The 22,312-nt window shown below is 48.7% G+C and overlaps 1 protein-coding gene across 2 annotated transcripts in view; it reads right to left on the reverse strand.

Moving 5' to 3' along the window:
* The window catches only part of PRRX1 (paired related homeobox 1), a 39,738-nt gene extending 38,215 nt beyond the window's left edge, over positions 1 to 1,523 (reverse strand). Inside the window, exon 1 of one of the 2 annotated variants that reach the window (XM_039556182.1) lies at positions 1,029 to 1,517. In XM_039556182.1, coding sequence (XP_039412116.1) covers positions 1,029 to 1,269 — 241 coding nt within the window. In that variant the 5' untranslated portion in view covers positions 1,270 to 1,517. Of the gene's footprint in view, positions 1 to 1,028 lie in introns of both variants that reach the window. The other variant, XM_039556181.1, reaches the window with a different exon arrangement.
* Positions 1,524 to 22,312: the final 20,789 nt, after the last annotated feature.

A 22,312-nucleotide genomic window follows, 5' to 3' on the forward strand; every position in this document is an offset into this window, starting at 1 on the left:
AGCGAGCCCGTGCCCACAGCCGCGGCCCCTGCCCACCCCACGGGAGGCACGGCAGAGGCGGGCACGGCAGAGGCGGCCGCGGCCAGCCCGGACCCCCACGGAACTCCCGGCCAGTCCCTGCGGCCGGGGACGTAATTATTGTAACAGAGGAGAGGGAGGGTAAAGGGGGGCGACTGACCCTGCACACCCCCCTCAGCCTTTCTGACAGCGCTGCCCCTGCAAAACAACACGCGGCGCTTGGAAAACGCCGCGCAAGCCGGCGCCCATGCCGCTGCCCCCCGGTTAACGACTACTTGAGTTCCTGAGCCCGGACACTTTAGGACGGGCAGTTCAGAGACAGGTCTGCTACCCTGTCCTGCCCTGCTCGCCGGGCCTGGATCAGAGAAAACCGGGGCTCACGGGAGAGGGAATCTGCGGCTCCATTTCGGAGCCGCGCACGCACCCTCGGTCTGTTTGCGAGCCGCGACGCTCCTGGCAGGGCATCGGACAATCGTCCGGACCCCATCCAGATCCTCGAGCAGCCTCCCGGTGTCCGCAGACCACGGCGCCGGTGCCCGCTCCGACGGGCCGGAGGGACGGGCGGATGGATGGGATGGATGGAGGGCGGCTCAGCGCCTACCGCGCCTCGCCCCGTCCAGCCAAGTGCCGTTCTCAGCCCACCCCAGTAAGGAACGGACGAGGGGGATGAGCCCGTGGGCCCGATCCTGCCTGCTTCTGCTCCCCGGGATGTTCTCCGGTTCCCCAGAGAGCGCAGGAGCCACGGCGCGGGACCCGACGGACGCGGCGGCGAAGGGGAGGTCGTCCTTTCCCGGGACGCGGCTGGGAGAAAACAAGGGTTTTCGCACGCCGACGGGTGCAGACCCCGCTGGGCTCCCTGCACGGCAGGGAAGGGCGGCTCAGGAAGCGGGGGAAGCCGGGCTAAGCACCGGCCGGCGGCCGCTTCCCCAGGGGAGCCCCCTCGGAGCCGGCACCGACCGCCGCGGCTGCCCCAGCGAGAGATGGAAAGGGGGGGATGTCCCCGCACTTACTGTCCTGCTGCGGGGTGTCGCTGCCGCTGGTCAGCCCGGGGGACTCCAACAAGCTCCGGCCGGGCTCGCCGCCGCCCTCCTCCGCCTGGGCGGCCACCATGTCGCCCGCCTCCTCCAGGTCCAGCAGGTGACTCACGGAGAAGTTCTTCTTGGCTTGTAAATTGTCCAGGCCGGCGGGGCCGTCGAGGCGGGCGGGCAGCAGGGCCTGCCTCTCCATGGCGTGGGCATAGCTGGACGCCATGGTGCCGAGCGGGGCTTTTCTGCCCTCGCCCCCCGCGGGCGCCCACCACCCCCGCACCCCCCCAGCCGCCGGCCCTTCGAGGGGGGAGATGCGCAAGGACCGAAGCGGGGGGAACGGAACGGGACCCGACGGCGGCGGGTAGGGAAGCCCGAAGGGGAGCAGGCAGGGCCGGGCTTAAAACATGCCGGAGGGGAGAGGCGGCGGCCGGCTCGGGGCGCCGGGGCGGCGGCGCGGGGAGCTGCCGCCGGCCGAGAGGCGCAGGGTGGCTGTGGGGCCGCTGGGGCGGGTGCGCCCCGTCCCTCCGCCCCGCTGCCGGCGGCTCCGCTCCCTCCGCCCCTGCGCTGCCCTCCCCTCCCCTCCGCCCCACACTTCAAACGGCGGGGGCGGCTCCGTGCCGCTCCGGGCACCCGGGGGAGGGCGGCCCGCGGGGCTCCGCCGGGACGTGGCAACCGGGACGGGGGTGGCAGCGCCGGGACCGCCGCGCTCATTAGGGACCCGTGGGGGGCGGCTGGGGGCGAAAGGGGGTGCTGGGCAGTCCCCCCTTGTCAGCCGGCGCTGCACCTGGAGGGGAGGGTGGACGCGCCCCTGGAGCTGAGGAAATAGCGAAAATGAGAAATGCAGATGAAAATGTGACCAAGGGTAATGGAAGAGAAAGTGTGAACAGGAGAGAGGAAAGGAAGAGGAAAAACAGCAAAAGAGGAAGAAAAAGTGCAGTAGAGAACTGAGAGAAACAGACCTATAGGGGAGTAAAATGAAAAGAACAGAAGGGAAGGCAAAAAAAAAAAAAAAAAAGAGGACGCAGTCGGAGCTCCTCAGGCCAGCAAGCAAAGAGGTCCCCCCGCAGTGTGTCCTGGCTTGGGTGGCCCCCGTGGCCAGGGACAGGTAAAGGCGCTGGGAGGTGCCCCCGGCCCCTACCGCAGAAGGGCCCCAGGACAGCGGGGCTGGCGGCGAGGGTCTGGAGCCGCGGGCCAGGAAAGGCCGCTGCTTCCCGGTGGCTGGAGCCGGGGCTCCAAGCTGCCACAGCCAGCCCAGAATTTCCATCCCCCCTGATCTGGGGAAAGAACATTTGATGCCATCAAAGGGCTCCAGATTGAAAACAGATGTGCTTCCCCGAGCCTCTCCATGCATTTAATTAAGGCACAGGCATGGAGGAGACATTTTCATCATTAGTTTGCTTTCAGGCCACCACCCCCCCCTCTGGTCCCAGTTTACCCTTTCCAGTCTCAAAGACCCAAATGAGCAGAGCAGGGCTGCAGGGCTCTGCTGTCCCCAGTTTGGGGGGGAAGGGGGGTGGTAAACAAAGCTGGTGGGCACTGGGTGGAAAGGCCAAAAAATACTTTGGGGCAAGTTGTGCATGTGCACAGAAATGTGTGGGTGTACATACACCCAAAATGCTGTGTGTGCATCTATGTATGCAGCACAGAGTGCCTTAGAGCATGCTTTTCCTGCATCTGAAGGAGGATTTGTGTGTTATATCCTGGGGTACACGTCCACATGCTGGATGGGGAAGGAGTTGTGCCTTCACATGGGTGTGTGAGGCTGTCTCTGGCTGGCTTTTGTATACTGGCATCTTGTACCCTGGCTCTCCAGGTTCAGGCAAGGCAGGGTGGGTGGTTACCTGTACACACCCTGATCATGAAATGCGCTTTTCTCTGCCTTTTCCAGATATCTGGCTGCTGCCTTTCTTGGTGAGCTGGCCTTTACCCTCTTTCTCCCTGATTTGCTTCAAATGGATGTAGCAACTGGCTTTCCTGCATGGATGCTGCAGAGGCCCAGCCATAAACATCCCTTTCCACTGGCAGCAGGGTCTGCTCTTAGCCCCAGGCAATCCCTGCCATAGAGGGTGACAGCAGAAACCACAGAAAACAGACCAAGAGGTCTCTGTGCCACCTTTAGCAATGCCCTCACTGACATCGCTGATAAGATCTCCCCATGTCTAAGTGCATCCTTCAGACAACACTCCTTCCCAGCCCTGGGTTTGGGAATGCAGCCCAAATTTCCCCTGGAAAGAGAATGGGTGAAAGAATGATGGTGCTGTGGGTGACCACATCAACATGAGTGTATCTGCTACAAGGGGAGAGTCTCACCTGCAAGGCAATAAAGGGGCCCAGCTCCAAGACTGAGGCTTTACCCCGAAGTGAGTCCTGGGCACTCCCCACACATGCAGCACCCACAGGTTTAATTCCAAGGTCACATTCTGAACGTGACCTAAACCCCTCCTATCCCAGGTGCCTCCTGCAACAACTGGATTTCTGTCACTGGGTGGGAGGGAAAAGCTGAATCCAAGGGAAACTCTGACAGCTCTGTCTCAGAAGGAAGGAGACTGGAAGCAGTGGGAGGCCTTCAAGACTGCACAGAACACTACAGGGCTGCAGTTCATCTCTCAGCTTGTTATGACCAGACAGGCCCTATGCCAAGGCACACCTATGATGTGGAAATGAATGTAATAGGAACCTCCTGGGCTCTGACAGGGATAGGGCCTATGCTGCCACCTCAAATTATGATGCTTGTCCTCACCATCAAACCCAAAGCAGAGGTGATAGGATACCCCAGTTCTCGCAATCCTGAGGCTGGGAAGGACTCCCATGCCACAGATGGCCCATGGCAGCGAAGGCAGGTACCCATTTAACATCCCACAGGCCATCAAGTAGTTGATTAGACATTTATTTCCCACCTCACCACTGCTCTGGTGTCAAGTTGAACGGGTAGCTCCCCTTCCCCCCCCATCCCACTTTTCCTCTCCAGTCTGCACCTGCCTGGAGGCTGCTTACAGCCCCATTCCTCCTTTTCCCAGCTGTCCAGCAAATGGTTGCCTTCTGCTCACACTCCCAGCAGGGCAGGAGCCTCTGAGCCACTTCTACCAAGGGAGAAGAAGAAAAAGCCCAAAAGTCCCGAAACAGCCAGAAATCTGCCAGGTAAAGCACCCACAGCTGAAAGGCCCAGCCTCACACCACAGCCAGACACCAGTGTGGCACTTCCTGCTCCCCAGAGTGGTTATCATTTTGAAGGACATCAGTGAGGCTCACCAGCTGGAGCCTTGCCTCAAAACCTATCTCTCCTATGCTGTGATCATGTCCAACACTTGGAGAAAGTGAAGCAGAAACCACAAACTCCCCCATTTTCCCTTCTCTAGTTGCATATCAAGGAGGGGAAAACCAAATATCTGCATCTCTGCAGATGACCAGCAGATTTTGCTTCCGCTTTCTTTTCTCATAGAAAATTACAAGCACCCCACAGTGTCAATGAGAAAGTCCCTAACTTGAGTATATTTTTGATTCTTCAAGTTTCCCATGAAACCCAGCACTGGCAGCTGCTGTGGCTCCCAGCTCCAATACATGGGCTGCCCAAGTATGATATAAGCCCTCAGAAACATTCCCCTCACCTTCACATCTGTCTGAACAGCAGCTTCGTAGCACCACAGCCTTGATGACAGTTTTCAGGTACAACAAACAGGACCTGACAAGCCTCCCAAGGGTCTGGAAACCAACAAGAAACACCCAGAGCAGATGAGCAGCTGTAACATCCCCAGGGCATCTCACACTCCTTGGGGCTGGCATTAGTGGGATGCAGGAAAAAGCCAAGCCTTCCCCTGCTCTGCCCTCATATCCAACTCATCTGCACTAACCACCACACCATGTGCCTTTACCAGTGTGGATTACCCCCTTCTTTCAGGTGCCCTAAATATCTTTTCATCCACCTGGGTTTAAATAAAAGCAATCAGGCAGAAGAAGCTGTGATACCCAGGTGTGTGTGCTCAGCTGAGTGATCATATCACGGCTCTCAGGTGAAGCATTTTGCTCAGTGAGGGAAAGTACTTTGGGTCTCCCCTACTTCATTTTCATGAAACTTATCAGCTTGTAAAGTCTTAGAGCCCTTTTTCAATCTGCCAAATTTGTTTCCTCCTAGAAATAAAAGAAAAAAATAATGCAGGAGGGCAGTGAGGAGCAGGAGCTGACAGCCAGAACCACTGCACAAGCTTGTGCCTGTAGGAAACCTGACCAAAATGCACACACCATCTATTCCTGCTCTGTGCAAGGCACTCAGCTATTTGAAGACATGCTGAATGCCCTTCAGCTTTGCTCTCTTGAGGGCCTGGATGGGGTGCAAGCAGTTTAGATTGGCAATTCAGAGGGCAGAAGGGCACAAATGATGTTTATTCCTCTCCTAGACCCATAGCAGTTTTGGAGAGGGAGTGCTCCAACAAAGACCTCCACCCCTTTGCACTCCAAAACATCAGCCACAGCTGCTTAGGGGAAACTGATGAGAGGCATTGATTCAGAGCATTTTTGCCTCTGGCTCTCCTCAACCTGTATCCATAATGCCCCATGGCCTGCCCAGCCCAGTGATACCCCACTGCTGAACTCCTTGATGCTGCAGTGCTGTGGAGCCAAACCAGAATTCTTTTACCCTGGAAAGTTTTCCCCCAGTCATCCCATCATGCTGGTTCACTTTAATGCCTGGCCTCAAGCCCTTCTGCTCCAGTCAGGGCTGGATAAGATCTGTGTGAAGCTGGAGACAGGGAGCACCTGCAGGAACACGGGTGTTCCTCTCACATCCCTTTACAGGTGTGGGTGACAGTTTGGGTATGTGTGCACATATCGGGGTCTGCAGCCAGACCTCTCCCCTACAAACTGCTCCACACTTGGACCAAACCTCCCTTTTTTCTTTCCTCCCCACATAGAGGTGCGTTATTAGATCTGTGGGGATCAGGTAGTCTACAGTCATTCCAAGCTGTAAACTCAACATCAGGGTTTCTTTTAATCCCAAACATCTTGATATCATCTGGAAATGCCACGAGCAGTTTATAATTAGGGTTTAGCATTCAGATTAATACCAGCAGCTCCAGGGTGAACAGACCATCAGAGTCTAATCAAAGCTTAAATGGGGCAGCAATTTAGTACTGAGATTTATTACTCCTCTGCACAATATTTTGAACCAGAGGCTGAGTTCACATCACACACAATCATTCCTGGAAGTGCTATCACATCTCCAGTCAGAGCAAGGTGGCTTGTTACTGGTTCATGGGGGTGATAAATACTTGGCTTTGGGAACTTATTTAGGAATATCGCAGCATTGACACCGTACAAGATTTAGAACCTGAGGCAGGAGAGCACTTGCACACGTGCCCCAGCCCCATGTGGATGGTGGGGCAAGGCCATGCACTTAAATTTTTTTTTGCTGTGCACCAGGTGTAATAAGGGAGGTGCCCTGGATAGCAGCTGAGGGGTTCTGTTTGCCATCTCCCCTGGCCATGTGTATGGGAGGAAGGATGGAAAGTTTTGTGTTACCCAAGGTGGGGATGAAGCCACCTCACAGCAACAGAACCATCAGGGGAACTGGCACCATGTAGCAGGTTCAGCTAAGGGCTGGGGAGGGAGTTCTGGGCCAAATGCAACCAGGGACAACTCCTCCTGAATGGTATTTCTGCCAAGTCCCATCTGGATGGCTCCTGGGAGTACCCCCAAGTCTCAGAGGTTTGATTTTCATGGCAGGGGCAGTTGGGCTGGCTGTGCAGCACCTGGGTTGGCGTTTTCACTAACAGGGCTCCAACCTGCCTTGCCCAGACCTCCTCTGACCCAGTCTGGGCTGGAGTCTTTCCCTTGCCTTGTCATTTGTAAAACACAAGTGGAGGAGGGGGCTGAGAGAGTGGAAATTTGTTTATCGATTTGTCTGCACAAGTCCCAGTTTTTAGATTCCAAGACAGCTTCCACAGCTGTCACCTAGCTTTCAACAGAGATGACAAGCACATTCGCCAGCTGCCGGTGGCAAGAACTACTTTTCTGTTTCCTTTTTCCATAATCTTCCCACCAAGTGGAAGAGGGGCTATGAGGAATGTCCTAATCTCTTGCCTGGCTAGTTGTGGCTGGTTGCGGATCTGAGCTAGAGTTCAGCTCTTCCCTCGCCTGGCTTTGCTCTTGCTAGGGATGCCATGGGGCTGTCAGCCCTGTCTCAGACCATGTCTGGGGCGGAGGGAGCAGATGACACACACCGTGGCCTCTCAAGACAATCCATAACCACGGGTTCCACCAGGAAACCACAGAAGTATCAGCACAAACACCTCCTCACCACGGTTTTGTTCCAGTGGCTGTGAGCTGTGTGAGCACAGGGTGACAGGGCATGGTCCTGCAGGTGGATGATGCCTGTGTTCATTGCTCTGAGCCTGCTCCATCACCTTTGAGGATTTCAGTGGAGTTACCTGCCTGGTAAGAAAGCAGGCTGTGGCACTTTCAGGTTGCCTATTCTCCTGTGACAGCTACCTGGTGGCACTGAGATGGCCACCAGGACTCCACCCACTCCCCCCTGCCCCAGGCCAGCTGAACAGGGCTGGCCAAGGTAAATGAGGGCTAAGCCGCATGTTCCCAAGGGCTCAGACTTGAGCTGGCTCCAGAGCTGGCTGTGTAAGGAGCCGTGGGTTTGGATAAGCCAGCCGTTTAACCGGGGTTTTATTACCAGGCAGGGTAACAAAAGCACTCAGAGGTCACCCGGGCACTTTAATCAGCACCAAGGGTCACTGGATAGCAGGATAGGAGGGAGGAGGGCAGGGCCCAGGGCATGCAAATAAATAAATAGATGTATTGAAACCACCTCCTTCCTTCAAGTGATCTCCCCTCTCTCTCTCCCCTTCCCCATGTACATATTCTGCTCCTTACCATCAAATGTTCAAGTGGCCCTAATTTCCCCAAGAAAAACTCTAAGATCTCCTGCAAATTTAACTAAGAAGTTTATCCACAAGGTTTGGTTGGATTTTTTATTTTAAATCCCTCACTGCTGGAGATGAAAGTTCAGTCTGCTGGACTGCTCTTGGGCTGGGTATCAGATATCCCTAACCCCAGAGAGAGAAAGTGTCCCACCAGCTTCTCTTCCCTGCAGGAAAGGAAAAAAACCCCACCACCTCCCATAATCAGAGTCTGGGCAGACAAATTGGCACCACTCTTTTTTTCCCTCCACCCCCCCTTTCTGGAAGAGGACTAACCCTTTGGAGCACAGTCACAACTCACAAATATTTGTGGGTATTATATTGCAAGAGAGAAAAAAAATCCAAAGGAAGGTAACTGTTAAAAGCTTAGTCCCTCTCCCATGGAAAGCAGCTTTATGCACGTCCATAAATCTCCTTTGTAAGTGGCCATTAAAATTGCGTCTTGTTTAATTTTTTTTTTAATCTCGTTTAAACACTTTTTCTCATCTTGCAAACGAATGATGTCATTGGCAGGCCCAGTAATGAACTGAAAAAAAAAAAAAACAAAAAATCAACTTTCTAATGTTTTGGGGGCTCTCTCTAAATGCAAACCCTTCAAAACCAGTTTGCTAATCTGACCAAACACTTAAGCACATGCTTAACAACCAACTTGTGTTTAAGTGCCTTGCTCCCGCATCTGTCCACACTCATCTCTGTGCACAAATGTCGTGCTTAAAGGGAGGAGAGGGTTTAAACTGTGGTACAGTGAGAGTCCCTGGCTGCTGAACTATTGGACTACTCCAACAAGACAGAGACCCCACAGCAGCTGCACAGGACAAGATCCTCACTAACCCGCACGGCCCTTTGCCTCACAGATATGCCCTTGACACCCAAAACATCATTTGGTTGAAAGGCTCCTTGCTGGCTACTTCTGTTGCTTGGGTTTGGTGTGTGGCTGGAGGTTTTAGGTTTGTTTTTATTTTTAAATTTTTTTTGGAAGCTGTTTTAATGAAGTGGGAGCAAAACCAAATAGCAGGCTGAGCAAATGGGGAAAAATAAATGCAAAACTTGCAAATGAATAATTGGTGTGGTTTTAATTAAAAAGTGGTTAACTGTTTCGGGGTGAAGAGCATGGGTTTGGGTTGACATCATCTGAACCCTGGAAAGAGCATGTTAAACTGTTCACCATACTGCGGGTTAAGAAAATGGGAAATAAATACATCCCAGCCCCTTGGAAAACTAAACCATCTTTAGGGCTCAGCTGTAAACTTTCTTCAGCAATTTATTAGAGTTCCAGAAAACACTTGTTGAGTAGCCTTGGCCTGTAATAAATATCAGTCCTTGTTTGTTTGTTTTTGTAATGGGAACAAAACCACATCTTTTTCTTTCTCAAGTGGATAATTTAATTACATGGCAAGAAACACATTCATTGTCCCAAATACCCAGAGAAGATTGCCACAAAACTTGCAGTTCAGTGGTGAGGAGAGCAGAGCCAGCTGATACCAGAATTGGTCTCAGGGAAGGTTTCTGTGATGGCACACCTACTTTTGCTGGAGCTAACAGTGGCACTGGGATTGTCATTACTAACAGGAGACAGGCATCTCTGTGCAAGGCAATTCTCACCCCACACAGAGCATCAGAAGGGAAAGGCAGAGGGAACGAAAGGGAATGAGGGACAGTGAAGGGAATGTCTGGGCCACACAGAGGGTCTGAGGTGGCAGTTGGGGGCTGAATGGATCCATCTGTTCTCATGCTCTCCCTCAAGCCTAGCTCCAGTCTGAAAATATCAATGTTTTCTTCTACAGGCTGAAATACTTCAACATTTCTTGCTCTGCAGGTTGTTACCCCTTCCCTGGGGACTTGTCCTGGCCTCGGTGGTAGGAGGCAGATAATGGCAATGATCCCAAGAATGTCTGGAAGTGACACCCAGTGAGAACAGGGAGTGTTTGGAGGCATCCATCCCCTTCTGTGCCCACATTTCTGGGAGCCTGCCTTGCAGAAAGAGAAACAGGAGTCGATCCTTTAAGATCAGTTCTTGGTGGGCTTGGTTCACTCATTCCCTGCAGGCAGCTTTGGGTTTAACACTAGAAAAGCCTCTGAGCTGAAATAGCAGAAGGGGGGAACTATCCGGATAAGCAATTACCCAGTGCTCTTTTCCAGGGATAGCCTGGCAGTTATGGTCAGAACCCAGGAATCAGATGGTCGTGGAAAGACAGACCCTGATTCCTCTGAGCTCTTCTTGAAGGGCACAATTAATGTGCTGATGTGATTAAAGCCACATTTGGGTCTGGGATACAAGAGCCAGGTGCACCCAGGTGACTCCTCCGAAGGCAGTTGTTCCAAACCCAGGCGCTGGTTACCTGATTTGTAGCAAATCAAGTAGAAATCACCCATTCCTGTCCACACAGCTCCATTGTGCTGTTAAACAGCCAAACCCTCTTCTCTTACATGTCTTTGAGGGAGATGAAATCCATATGGCCCAGAGAGTGAGCACAGGCTAGGGATGGAAGGAAGGACAGAAACAGCATTTCTTCAGGACAGAAGACAATGGAAACGCTTCCACTGATTCCAATAGGTTCTGAGTCAGCGGCTGCAACCAATTTTCCTCCTATATGGACTACCATATGTCTAAAAGAGTCTCACAAGTGCTGGAATTTGTTACAGAACAAACCTGTACTTTATAACTCTGCTCCCTGATTTCGAGCGTTTCTCCCTTTAAATTCCTTGGTCAGCCATTTCTGGGCTTTGGGGTTCGCTTCTGAGAAATGCATTCATTTCTAAAGCAAACATTTTCCATGGAACAGACAGAGCAAAGCCCACCCCCCCCCCCCCGCCCCCAGACTTCACTTGGCTTTGCTGGGAACTTGTGCCTTCAGGTTCATCAGAAAAATAGGTGGTTCTCTGTGCAGAGGGAAGCATGCTGAGGAAATCAAGTTCATCAGACCTGAAACCTTCCATACTTTACAGATTGCCTCTGAAACATAGATACTTGGACAAAAGTTGAGCAAAGCTGGTTTTTACCAGAAATTTTCCATTTGCCACATCTCTAAAAACAGAAGAGGTTTTGCCCTCTTTGTGGCAGGAATCTTTAAAGATTTTTTTATTTCCTTCTTTCATTAAATTGAAACAAAAATTGGCAACATGGACTTTTTCATTTTTGTCAAAAGCTGTTTTTTATGGAAAGAGAGTCACTTTCCTGCCCATGATACCTGCTTTCTACAGTGTCTTGAAAATATGGCTTAAGTTTGATTAAGTTCCTAAAACCTAATAGAATTTTCAAACTTACACCTAATGCTACACTGAAACAGCCGTAAACAGTACAGTTTTCAAATTCATCTGTTTAAGCAAAAATATTTTCTATTTCCTTGCAAGAACAAAAACACAGGAAGAAACTTTCAAATCAACTTCCCTAAGGAACATCCCTAAGGCCCCATTTAATTCAGAATTTTAACAAGTTTCTCAGCTTCCCAAGTTTTTTTTAGTTCATGTTAACTTTAGTTTAAGGGTGTTGGTTCAAAATGAAATCTCAAAACTTTTCATTAGAAAACAAAGCCAAAATGCTTGGACTTCTTTTTCTTCCTTTGCCAAAACAGTTCGTCAAGCTGATGTGAATTCCCAAACATTTTCAGCCAACCTAAAGCACAATCTTTGGCAAATACATAATTTGCCTAAAAAAAGAAGTAATTGTCCCGTTCTAAGAATAAGGATAAAATGCACCCATGATTTTAAGTGCTCAGACTGAACAATGATGGAGTATTTGCCCTGATGATAGAAAAAAAAGAAATAAATTTTGCTTATTACTTTACATATATATTTATATGTATCTGAAATTTATATACACACATGGCCCTTTCCGTCCAACATGAATGTTTTCAACACAGAAAAAGTAAAGAGAAGAGATTTAGTGCTGATTAGAACAAAAGTCGCACTGTACCTTACAGATTTCAGCATGTCTCATTAAAACTGGGCTTGAAATATACATATCCTTTAATAAATAAAGCTTAAGGTACATAAACACTGCAGCGGATATAAATTATTTTAACCAAAGTATGTAGGGGGAAAAAAAAATTACTGGAACACCATGATCCAGGGCATTTTACAGTAAATTGGACTTCATCAGCGGTTTTGCATTTTTATTTGATTTTGGAGTTCCTCCACTAAAGCTGTAAGTTTTGTAGAGTTTATTTCACACCTTGTAATTTAAAACGTTACACTCCATCGAAATTCCTCTCAAAAAAAGGACCCGAGTAATTAATGTCTTTGGGCTCAACGTTCATTATATCCCACTAGTGTGAAAATTCATAAAAATAAGACATGGGATTAGGAGCTTAACAGCCTCACACATTTGCAGAGCTGCTGCATTGGCAAATATTTCTCTGCCCTTTCGGAGCAGAGCACTCTCCTGGCTGCTTTCATTTGTTGCACTGGATCATCCAAGTCATTAGAAAGTGCCTGAAAAGAAACTTCATGTCTCATGCTCATATTTTTTCCTTGGAAGCAGATAAATAAAATGGGTCAGGGCCATTTCTTCCCCTGCTCTTCTCCTTTCTTCATTTGGTGGCAGCGTGTTTTAACTCCTCGTGGAGACAATGGGAATTTTGGCCACTTGGAGCTAGGGGACTCCAGATGCCCTTGGAAAGGAAGCAAGACCTGGGGTTTGATTACTGAGAGCTGAATAGTTTCCTTTGTGCAAACACCCTGGGTTCTCCTCCCTGGTTCCAACAACTCCATTTTGCCCTCAGCAGATCCATAGATATAGTGGGTGAATTTGAGCAGTGAACAGTAATTTTGACTAGAGTTTAATTTTGGAGGGACATAAACCACTCACAAAGTTGGGCTGAATTTGACAAGCACCTTTTTCCAAAAAACCAAACAAAACCAACAAGCCTCATACAGGAGGCTCTTTTTAGAACTTCAAAACATTTCATTCCAAAGTGTTTTCAAAGCAAAGGGGTTGACTTCATGTAGGTGTTTCTGAAATGAGCCTTTTGGAGGTTTTATTGAAAAACCTGACTTTAGAAAAAAATTAAATTAAACTCTAAAATGGAACGTTGTGTTTCGGATCAAACACCATGTCCTAAGTTGACTCAATATTTCTAGTTTATTTTATTTTTCTTTTCCTTTTTTTTTTATTTGGTTCAAAACAATCAGAATTGCTTCATTCCCTGCTCCCCTCCCCCAGGTATCTGAATCTGACCACTGTACAAAGCATCCCTTATCCACCCAGGTCGCCGTCATTCACCCCAGAACACGCTGGCCAGAAACCCTAAGAAGCAGATCAGCTCGGCTCTCCCTGCAGCAATGGCTGCACAATTCCCTTCGAAACCGGGCAATTCCTATTGTGCTTAAAGTTCCTTTCACATCCGAGTCGCTCATCACGGCTCCCTCTATAGCTGACCGTGAGCAATTCCAGCCCAGGATCCTTAGGACCAGCCACACTTGCTGTTAGAGGGAACCAAGCGGTCCAGTTAGAACTCGGAGATACTTTAAGCAAGGGGATGTGAAGTCTGCAACAGACCTATTCTTGGGCAGAAAATATCAGTGGAAATTGCTGTTTTCATTACTGCACATGGCTGTGGAAAGGAAAGCCTTTGTCCAGGATAGATCAGCTATTGCATCTGTCCTGGAAATTAATTTGTCAGCAGCAGCTGGGAGAACTGCAGCAGCATTCAAGTACTTCGCTGCCGGCTGATATTTAAGGTTGCATTTGGATTTACCTTTCTGCCAAATGCTTTTTGGCTGCAAGACAGTGCACAGTCACCAACCCAAGGAAGGGTTTTTCAGGAAGTTCTCTGAAGAAGAAAGAGCATGACAAAGAAAAGGTCCCTTAGATTTTACTCTGCACATTTTTAAGCAATGCAATTACAATAACTTCTAGCATCCTAAATCAGGTTTGAACATTTTGCCCCATGAGTAGTTCTTCTAACTGCATGTAGTTATCACACACTTTCAAAAAAATTAAAAATGACATCAATTCTTTGAGCTTAAGGAAAGAAGCTCCTACCTTCAAGCTTGATCTAGAGGCTGTCCTGAAGCCTCCCTTTGCTCTCCATCCTAGAGAGCTGTTTTGCCCTCAGAGCAACCCATCTTTGCAGCAAAAGAGCAAAGGGATTCTAAGGAAACATCAGGGCTCCTCACATGGGTGAAAACTGGGAGATCTCTCAGCAAAGTTATTCTCTGGTTCAATCAAAAAAATCTGTCATCATATACTGAGGCTGGTGAAGAGGTGATAAAATCATTCAGTTTTGGGACACGAGCAGTTCTCCCAAATTTAAATCAGATGGAAATGGAGTCAATTTGTTTGGAAAAGTAGCTCAGCTCTCAGCAAGGATTATGACTCTTATAATTCTCCTGTAGCTGAAAATGGAGCGTGTTTCAGAGCAGTAAACAACCACCATACTTTTCTTATGAACTTACCTTGCATCATAGCCCTGTCCCCTCATGAGGACAAACCACCAGGAACCTGGTGCTGTGTTCTGTGTGAGCATGCAGGGAATCGGTGCCTTGCTTGCTCTGAGGATCTCTCCATGAGTTGACGCACAAGCACAAAGATGAGTCACAGATGGCTCAATTGCTGCTGGAATCTCAGCACAGATCTGAGCAAGTTTGGGATGCTTCCCACCACGAATACTTCACTCCCTGCCTCACTGCAGTGCCTGCTGTGCAAGTGCTTTAAAGGGTAACAGAGAAAGGGCTGTGCCTTGGGAAGAGGAAAAACCATTCTCCTTAAACACACTTAATGGGGCTAGAAGACCCAGGTTCAAGTGTAATAGTGGAGTTTCCAGTTAGACCTTGGGTTCTACTCAGCTTCCACTGCTGAGAGACAGATTCTCCATCACTGCAGGATGCAGGAACTATCAGACAATTACCAGTCAGGACACACAGGGTGGACTTGGTTGTGGCTATAGGTTAGAGGACGTGCTGAGATTCTTTCCAGTTCTGTCACTCCAGAACAGGAGATCACCCCCGCTACACCTTAATCTTGCTTGGAAGGTGCACCCTGAAAAGACACAGGCTACAGGTCAAGTCCACGCACAGCAGCTGCTGAAGTAGCAATGTATGAAATAACAGTAATGCAACCTTTCAGCAGAAGCAGAGTCACATTTTTCAAGGAAACATCATAAGCATCACACACTACTGCACAGTTAAGCAGTACTGAGACAGAAGGTTTTGTTTGAGGGTACCTAGGACGTGACTATCACTGTTGTGATCCCATGCAGCAAAACACTGATGCAGTGCATACCACTATGCCTAGTCCAGTTTGTCCTCTGAATTGTCACAGACTAACTGTGGTCCAACAGGATTTACGTCAGATGGGGTATAATATGTCTTCCTGCAGCCACTGTAAAATGTGAAGCCAATATAAACACTATATACCATGTTCTAGCAAATTCAACACAAAGCAACAGTGTGCACACACCTGATGTGGAGCAGATTTGTCCTGCCAGGTGATTTTGCAATAAACAGCCTTAGTGTTATCGAAGGGGAATCCTAGCCCCATCTATTGTCCTGACAAGCCCTCACCTCGTGTTTCCTGCTTAAAGAACCCTCCTGTCAGCTCAAGCTCACATCCAGCATTCAGAGACACTAATACTGCTCTGACAGGTTATTCACCATGAGTTTCCAAATCTCAAGCAATCACAGCTGTAAGTGCAGCCTGTAGGGAAATTTATGCCTCTTAGCAGAGATGCAAGAAGGAATATTGATGTTTGTTTTATTAAGCTTTGGGCTTAACACTAGAGATTCTCCTCATGCCTCTTGGCCTTGAGATAAAGGAAAGGTCTAGAGCTGCCATGGCCCCATCTCCTCAAGGCAGTGCAATTATCAGCTGAAGGCTTGATTAAGCTTGACTAAACTTCCACAGCAGGAGAGTGGCAGTGGCATGCTAGCCCTTCCTTACACAGAAACGCATCCCAAATGCACAGTAACTTGCACAAAAAATGAGTGGCCACTCATTTTAGGGTCAGCTGGTCATTTCTACCACAGAAACTACTGTGTCAGCATCTGCAAGTATTTAAAACTCTCAGGCTTTCTTGTATTTGTTGTATCTGCCTTCTGGGTTTTTTGAAGCTTTATGTCAGATGGTGCTGAGTTTTCAAGCTTTTCTCCACAGGGATGAGGCCATCGGGTGACCCACAGTGTGCAGAGCCAGACAAAACTGTGGAGTTGTGATGGGAGCAGATATGGTGTGGGGAGAAGGTTGCAGAAGGGAGTGGGAAGATCTGTCTGTGAGGGATTTAAAATGACTCTGAGAAAATCTCTACATTGAGAGTTTGTAATATTGAAGAGATGGAGAGGAAGGAAAATTTTACACAAGAGGAGAAGGAGAACTTCCCAGCCTTACTGTGTGTTACTGGTAGCAAGGCTGGATCTGAAGACACTGCCTGAGCAGGGAGTGATGTGGAGGTGATGCCTGAGCAGACACACTGGAGGATTGTACAGCAGGTTTCCATCTGGGCTGTACCTGATCACAAAAAGCAACCCCATTATCATGAAAACAAGGAGGCACAAATTTAGCAGAGGAGCCTGGGGAAGTATTGTCAGTGCAACTCTTTTAAGGACATGGACCTGACAGAAAGTTTAGCATCTTTTCTTTCTGACGCAGCTGGGAAAAGCAAACAGAAGAAACCCAAAGAAATGTCAGCTGTTCTTCAGGTCCAAAGCAGAAGCAGGAATCTTCGAGGCCAAGCAGGACTGGGAAACAAAAGCTCTGAGCTGAATTAGCTCTGTAACAGTTGGTGCTGTAAGAGAAGCCAAGTTTCTACCTTGCATGGATCCCCTGTGCTCTGGTGTGCAGCTGAGCCCCAGCCATCCACAGGGTGGATGTTTTAGTGCCTGGCTCTTTTTAACTGGCACATGTTAAGAGCTTTGAATTAACAGGTGCATAAAAACTGTCAAAAAACACTTAGCTCTCAAGACAGTCTGTCGGTTGTATTAAAAATATGGTTTTATGTAACCACATTCTCTCAACACTTGCTGGGTATTACGGCATGGGAAAGTCACTCGCCCTTTCCAAATGAAAGCAGCGATGTTTAAACTCTCCTGCAGGAAAAAAAAAAAAGAAAGAAAGAAAGAAAATGAGAAAGGCTACAGTTCCTCTGATCTTGCCAAGGATTTGCTCCTGTTTCAAACACTAAAGGTCGATTTCTTCCAGCAGAACAGGACCGGCCTAAAGCTCCAGACTAGGGGCAAGCACCCCAGCAGGTCAAAAGGCCAGTGTCTTGCAGGCTTAGTGAGGTGGAAATGAGCAGTTTTTGACAACTGAATGGGAAGATGTCCCACTTGCTGACTGAGGAGGTGGTATTTAGTGTAAGCATGGTCTGGGTTTTAACCCCCCTCCCCCCAAGTCTAATAGAGATTTAGAGCTAGGAAAAAAACCCCAAACTATTTGTGCCCATATTTCAGAAGAGGTTTAGAAATAGTTTTAGTTCTCAATCTTCCCTCAGTCATGAATCCAGAACATCTGGGATCCCAGAAACAAAAGCATCAGGTTTCCAGAGTGGAAAGAGTTCTAAGACACAGGTCCAGAAGAATTTTTAAAACTCTCGAATGCATTTCTGAAATCAGTTCCCTTTCAAATATGTGGCAAATACATTAAAGTGGGCTTTGGATTAGTTTTACTGCCTCTTGATAAAAGCCATTCGCACCTTTGATGTGTTTGAGAATGGCAGCCATCCCAAATGCCTTCCCCAGGCCTCGCCTCCACCAGGAAGTCTCCTTCTGGCTCTCCCCAGGAATACCCAGATGGGTTATTATTTGTCACCTCCCCAGAGGTGACCAACTCAAAACAGCCACCTCTGGGGTTACAGACACAGTAGGTGACAGCAAAGATTTCTGAGTGCAAGTGTTTAGGGTGTAATCGTGAACGTGGATAACCCCAAAGCCTGTGAGAAGTGGAAAGAACAGCAGGGACATGGGCTTCTAAAATTGGCTGTGAGTTTAATCCTACTGAGTTTTAATTCTGTGAATCAAAGCACTTCCAGTACCACCCTGGGCTCACCCACATTCTGCTCAGCCTGGTGGCTCTGAGGAGCGCTGGTTATTTGCCTGGCCTGGAGGACAGATGGGTCCATGAAGTTTCTCGGCAGCTGCTGGAAGTAGGAAGGGAAACTTCGAAAGACAGACGAGAAAAGAAAACTGGTGGCTTGGAAGGGTTTGAATAATGAAAGGGTCCAGTGTGGCAGGCAGCTGGGGCAGAAGAGACTGACTAGTCCTTGAAAAGCAAACGGTGATTCCCCTCTATGAAAAGCAGATAGAGCTTTGTGAATGCTGAGGCAGAAGGAGCACCATGAGGGCCCAAGTGCAACTTGCCAGGCCAAGGAAAGTATTTTCCAACAGCTTCTCAAGTTCTGCCAGCAAAAGCATCATCCCTGAGAGACTCACAGGGGGACTGTCACTGACAGTACCAGATACACTGAGCAAGTCCAGGAGTGGAGCCTGCCTGCTTGGCAGTGCTGTTTTCCTGCAGAACTGGTTAATGTCAGTGAGACTGATGAACACTCCACAGTAGTTAGGGGATGCAGTGGGATGTCATGGAGAAAGTCCACTGCTAAATATTTTGATTTGAGGAATGAAGAAAAGAAAACAACTGGTATTTTAGCGGATGGGGGAAAAAAGATCTGGAAGCAAGAAGAAAATCCTGCAGAGAATGAGGCATGACTTTTTAAAACAGCTGCAAGATGTTCTTCTTGGAGGATCAGTGGAGCACGTTAGGAAAATGCTGGAATGGCCCTGGTTCTTCATGAGCACATCCTCACGCCAAAGAGTATCATCTTCTCCATGAAGCAAACCACCAAAATGTGGGAGCAGCTGCAGCTCACACAACAGCTAAGCCAGAGACACAACCGCTAGGAGACCATCAGCACTACAGACAATGAAATATGCACCATCAGCAACCAGAGTCATCACCTAAACAGCTACAGAACTATTTAAGATGTGATGTGAGGTTTGGGGTGATGCTCAGAAACCTACTCCAGATGCAAACTGGAAAACTTTGAAGAAATTTGTCTGAATTGGATTAACCCCTCCTTGGGACAGAGTCTATCTACACTGGAATGGGGAAAGTGACTTAAGCCTGCAAAGGCAGAGCTGTTTCACTGCACCTGGCTCATGTGCCCAAGGCAGTGAGTATACTCAAGGAGAGATTTTGGCAGAGGCTCACAGCACAGCTCTCCCATGAGTTTGTTGCCCAAGCTAACAATCCAAGGGACAGCCAGTTTGTGACTCTTAAATGCAGTCAACAAACACTTCTAGGGGGGTATTGCTGATGGGCTGATGGCTCATGACCTCCGAAGGCAGTGGTAGTGCAAAGAGCTTCCCTCCCACATGGAAAAAGGAAGGAAGGAAGATAGCAAGGTTTGCTGAAACACCATCTGCAGGATAGCTCCTGCCTGTGAAGGAGTCACACCAGCAGGGATGTGCTGTTACCTGCTGCCTAGGAATGACTCCCAGAGCTCTCCATCCCTTCAGTTCTCTTGGGGATACAGTGGTCCACGTGGAGGCAATGGTCAAGAAGGTCAGCTGCCCTTTAGCTACATGGTAGGCAGCTGAAGGGCTCCTATTTATGTTGCTGCTGGACTTAGGACTGCAGAGCAGCCACAGCCTCACTCGGTATCAATCACCAGCCAGACACCATTGCTAATGTTGTAGTTCATGGAGTGACTCTGTCCTTTGCTCTACTACCTCCTTTACTGGCTTGTTGAAGGAAGAAGCTGTGCATGTGAAATAACTCACTGGGGTCTCCTTCAGGACAGTTAGGGACTAATGCAAGAGCAACACAAGGTCAGCAATTGTGCATTTAGAGCTGCTCCTGCTGTGTGTCCTTGTCTGCAGCTGTTCCATTACAAACCCATCACAGTATTTGAGGGCTCCCAAGCCACAGCAAGTTCAGAGCAATGCCCTCCCAGGCTGAGATCTGGGGCTCAATTTGGCCCTGCATAATCAGGAAACACCAGGAAACCAGAACAAAGACCAATTACTGCAGAGAAAAATGTCAGACAGACATTTGAAGGGTGAGCTTCAGCCCCAATAACCTGAACATGAGAGGATCACACCAGTCGATCATGTTCAGATACATTACCAGCACTACCACCTGCTAGAGAAAAGTAACTTTGCATGGAGAAGTTAAAAAGGCCCATCATTCAGGGATTTATTTATGATTCATATTTCACTTTTATTACCCACAAAGCATTTTTTTGGTGTTTGGGGTTTTTTTGGTGTTTGGTTACTCAGCTCCAGCCCTTGAAAGCTGACTGAAGGAGGGCCACAGCTTCAGCCAATGCACAGTCTGGGTGAAGTGACTCTGTTCCTTCATTCTGCCATCTTGCCACATCCTCCCACATTCTAAACAATGTAAGAGACTGAAGGGATATCCCCAACACTGCAGCTTTCCCTTGGAATGATTTATATCCATTTCAATGGCATCACAAGTCATAAAATGGGTTCTTTCATCTCTCGGGGTTTCATTCTTTGCTATGAGGAATCTCCAAGCTTTTCTCTTGCTACCTGCAAAAATGGATCCCAAGCCTCCACCAGAGCCCTGGGCTGAACTGGGTACGAAGCAACCCATCCCATCCCAAATTTCCATCAGTCTCCAGAAAACAGCACCGTCCTTACGCAGTGGAACCAAGGAAGAGGCTCCTGGAAAAGGAGTCACGTGTTCCATTACCCATCTCTAGAGCTGCAGCCCCAGCATGTGCTTTCCAGTCCCAGATATCCCATCCCTGCTGCTGCTGGACTTCCTGCACTCATGTCACCACCCACCGCTGCCTATTCAATAGGACACCGTTCCCAGCCCCTGAAGGACGGTGTGGCTTGGAGTGCTGAATCTCTGCCACATGTGAGAGCTGTTTTACCTACTTGACCAAGAGCAATTTTTCCCAGTTCTCCCCTCTTGCACTGATGTGACAGGTGTGAAAACCAATTCAGACATCAAAACCCACTGCTCAGCACTGGCAGCGTGGAAAAATAAAATCACTGGCCGATCAGCCAAACAAGCAGGTGGGAGTGGTAAGGACAGAGGCAGGAGAGACAAGGTACTAAACCTGCCCAGTGCCCCCAAGTGCCTCGTTAGACTGATTTATGTTTAACTAATTGAGAAAATGACTCTAACTACACAATCCAGGCCCTAATTCAGAAAAGGCCACGCTTTTTAGTGTCTCTACCTGAGCCTTAAAAGGCATGATTTAAACCCTGTAACTAACAGGCTGCCAAAGGCAAGGATTTGAAGGATCTGATGTCCTATCATGCCCAGGGGGTGAGGCTTGGCTCACTTCTCTCATTACTTGGTCTTTCCCCACTGATGTACAAGTTCTCTGCCAGGACATAAATCAGGGAAACCATGAAGGAAACCAGTCTCATGCCCCATCAAAGGAGCCAACGCTCGCTTTAATGGGACCATGCCGACCAGCCTAAATAGGGCACTTAACAAGCATGTGGTTTTTATAATACCAGCCCACATCTCTACACCCTGTTTGCACTGCCACTGGCAAAACCCTTTGTCCATTACATGCCACACCTGCTTATATCCATGGAATTAGAAAAGGGATCATGATATAACACCAAAGTGCTGAATATAGGATTTCTGGGATGGATCAGCCCTGCAGAAAAATTTTAGCTACCTCTCAGCAACTGCATGAACCCTTATACACAGCTATGGCATGTGTAAGAGCAGAGCACAGGGACCCAAGACACTGTTACACAGAACCCCACTAAAGTACCAAACTCGGTCCGGGACCCACAGAAGCTCAAAGATCCCACATAAGGTGCACCTGGTAAAGTTCCAGGCCTCAGGTTGGGACAAGCCATATCATAGGGTGTTTAATCCAAACCTGAACCTTGACAGAAGGGTGTTAAGAACAGTTAATCTTTAGGTCCTACTGTCCTAAACAGAAAATACAGATTAGACAGAATCCCAGCAAAGGACGGAATTAGATATTGCTCTGCCTCTTTCTTGGGCTCCAGAACTTCCCCAGAGGTTATCTTCCCATGAGCAATCCTCTCTAGCAGGTTCTTAATGCAGCTGACCAGGAAACACAGTACCTCCAACCACTAGGCCAGTCTCTACATTTCTCTCTTACTAGTTTTTCCTCATTCGGTTCAGATGGGATCCAGGCCCAAAGGAAAGACTCCACTGCATCACAGAAGGTATTAGGAAGAAAAATGGCTGATGGAGAACCTGCGTCACTCCCCAGAAAGCTCCCCTCAACTCAACCCTCTTGAGAGCCCAGCTTCATCTGGCTGGATATACAATCAGATTGGGGATTGTCCAAGTGTTTTACACCATGCACTACACATCTTGGGAACTCCAGGCTGAGTCATGACCATCTGCGCTCATTTAAACATTTCTTGAAAGAGGAGGGAGTGCTA

Source organism: Corvus cornix, chromosome 8, assembly GCF_000738735.6.
Source record: "Corvus cornix cornix isolate S_Up_H32 chromosome 8, ASM73873v5, whole genome shotgun sequence".
Lineage (NCBI taxonomy): Eukaryota > Metazoa > Chordata > Aves > Passeriformes > Corvidae > Corvus > Corvus cornix.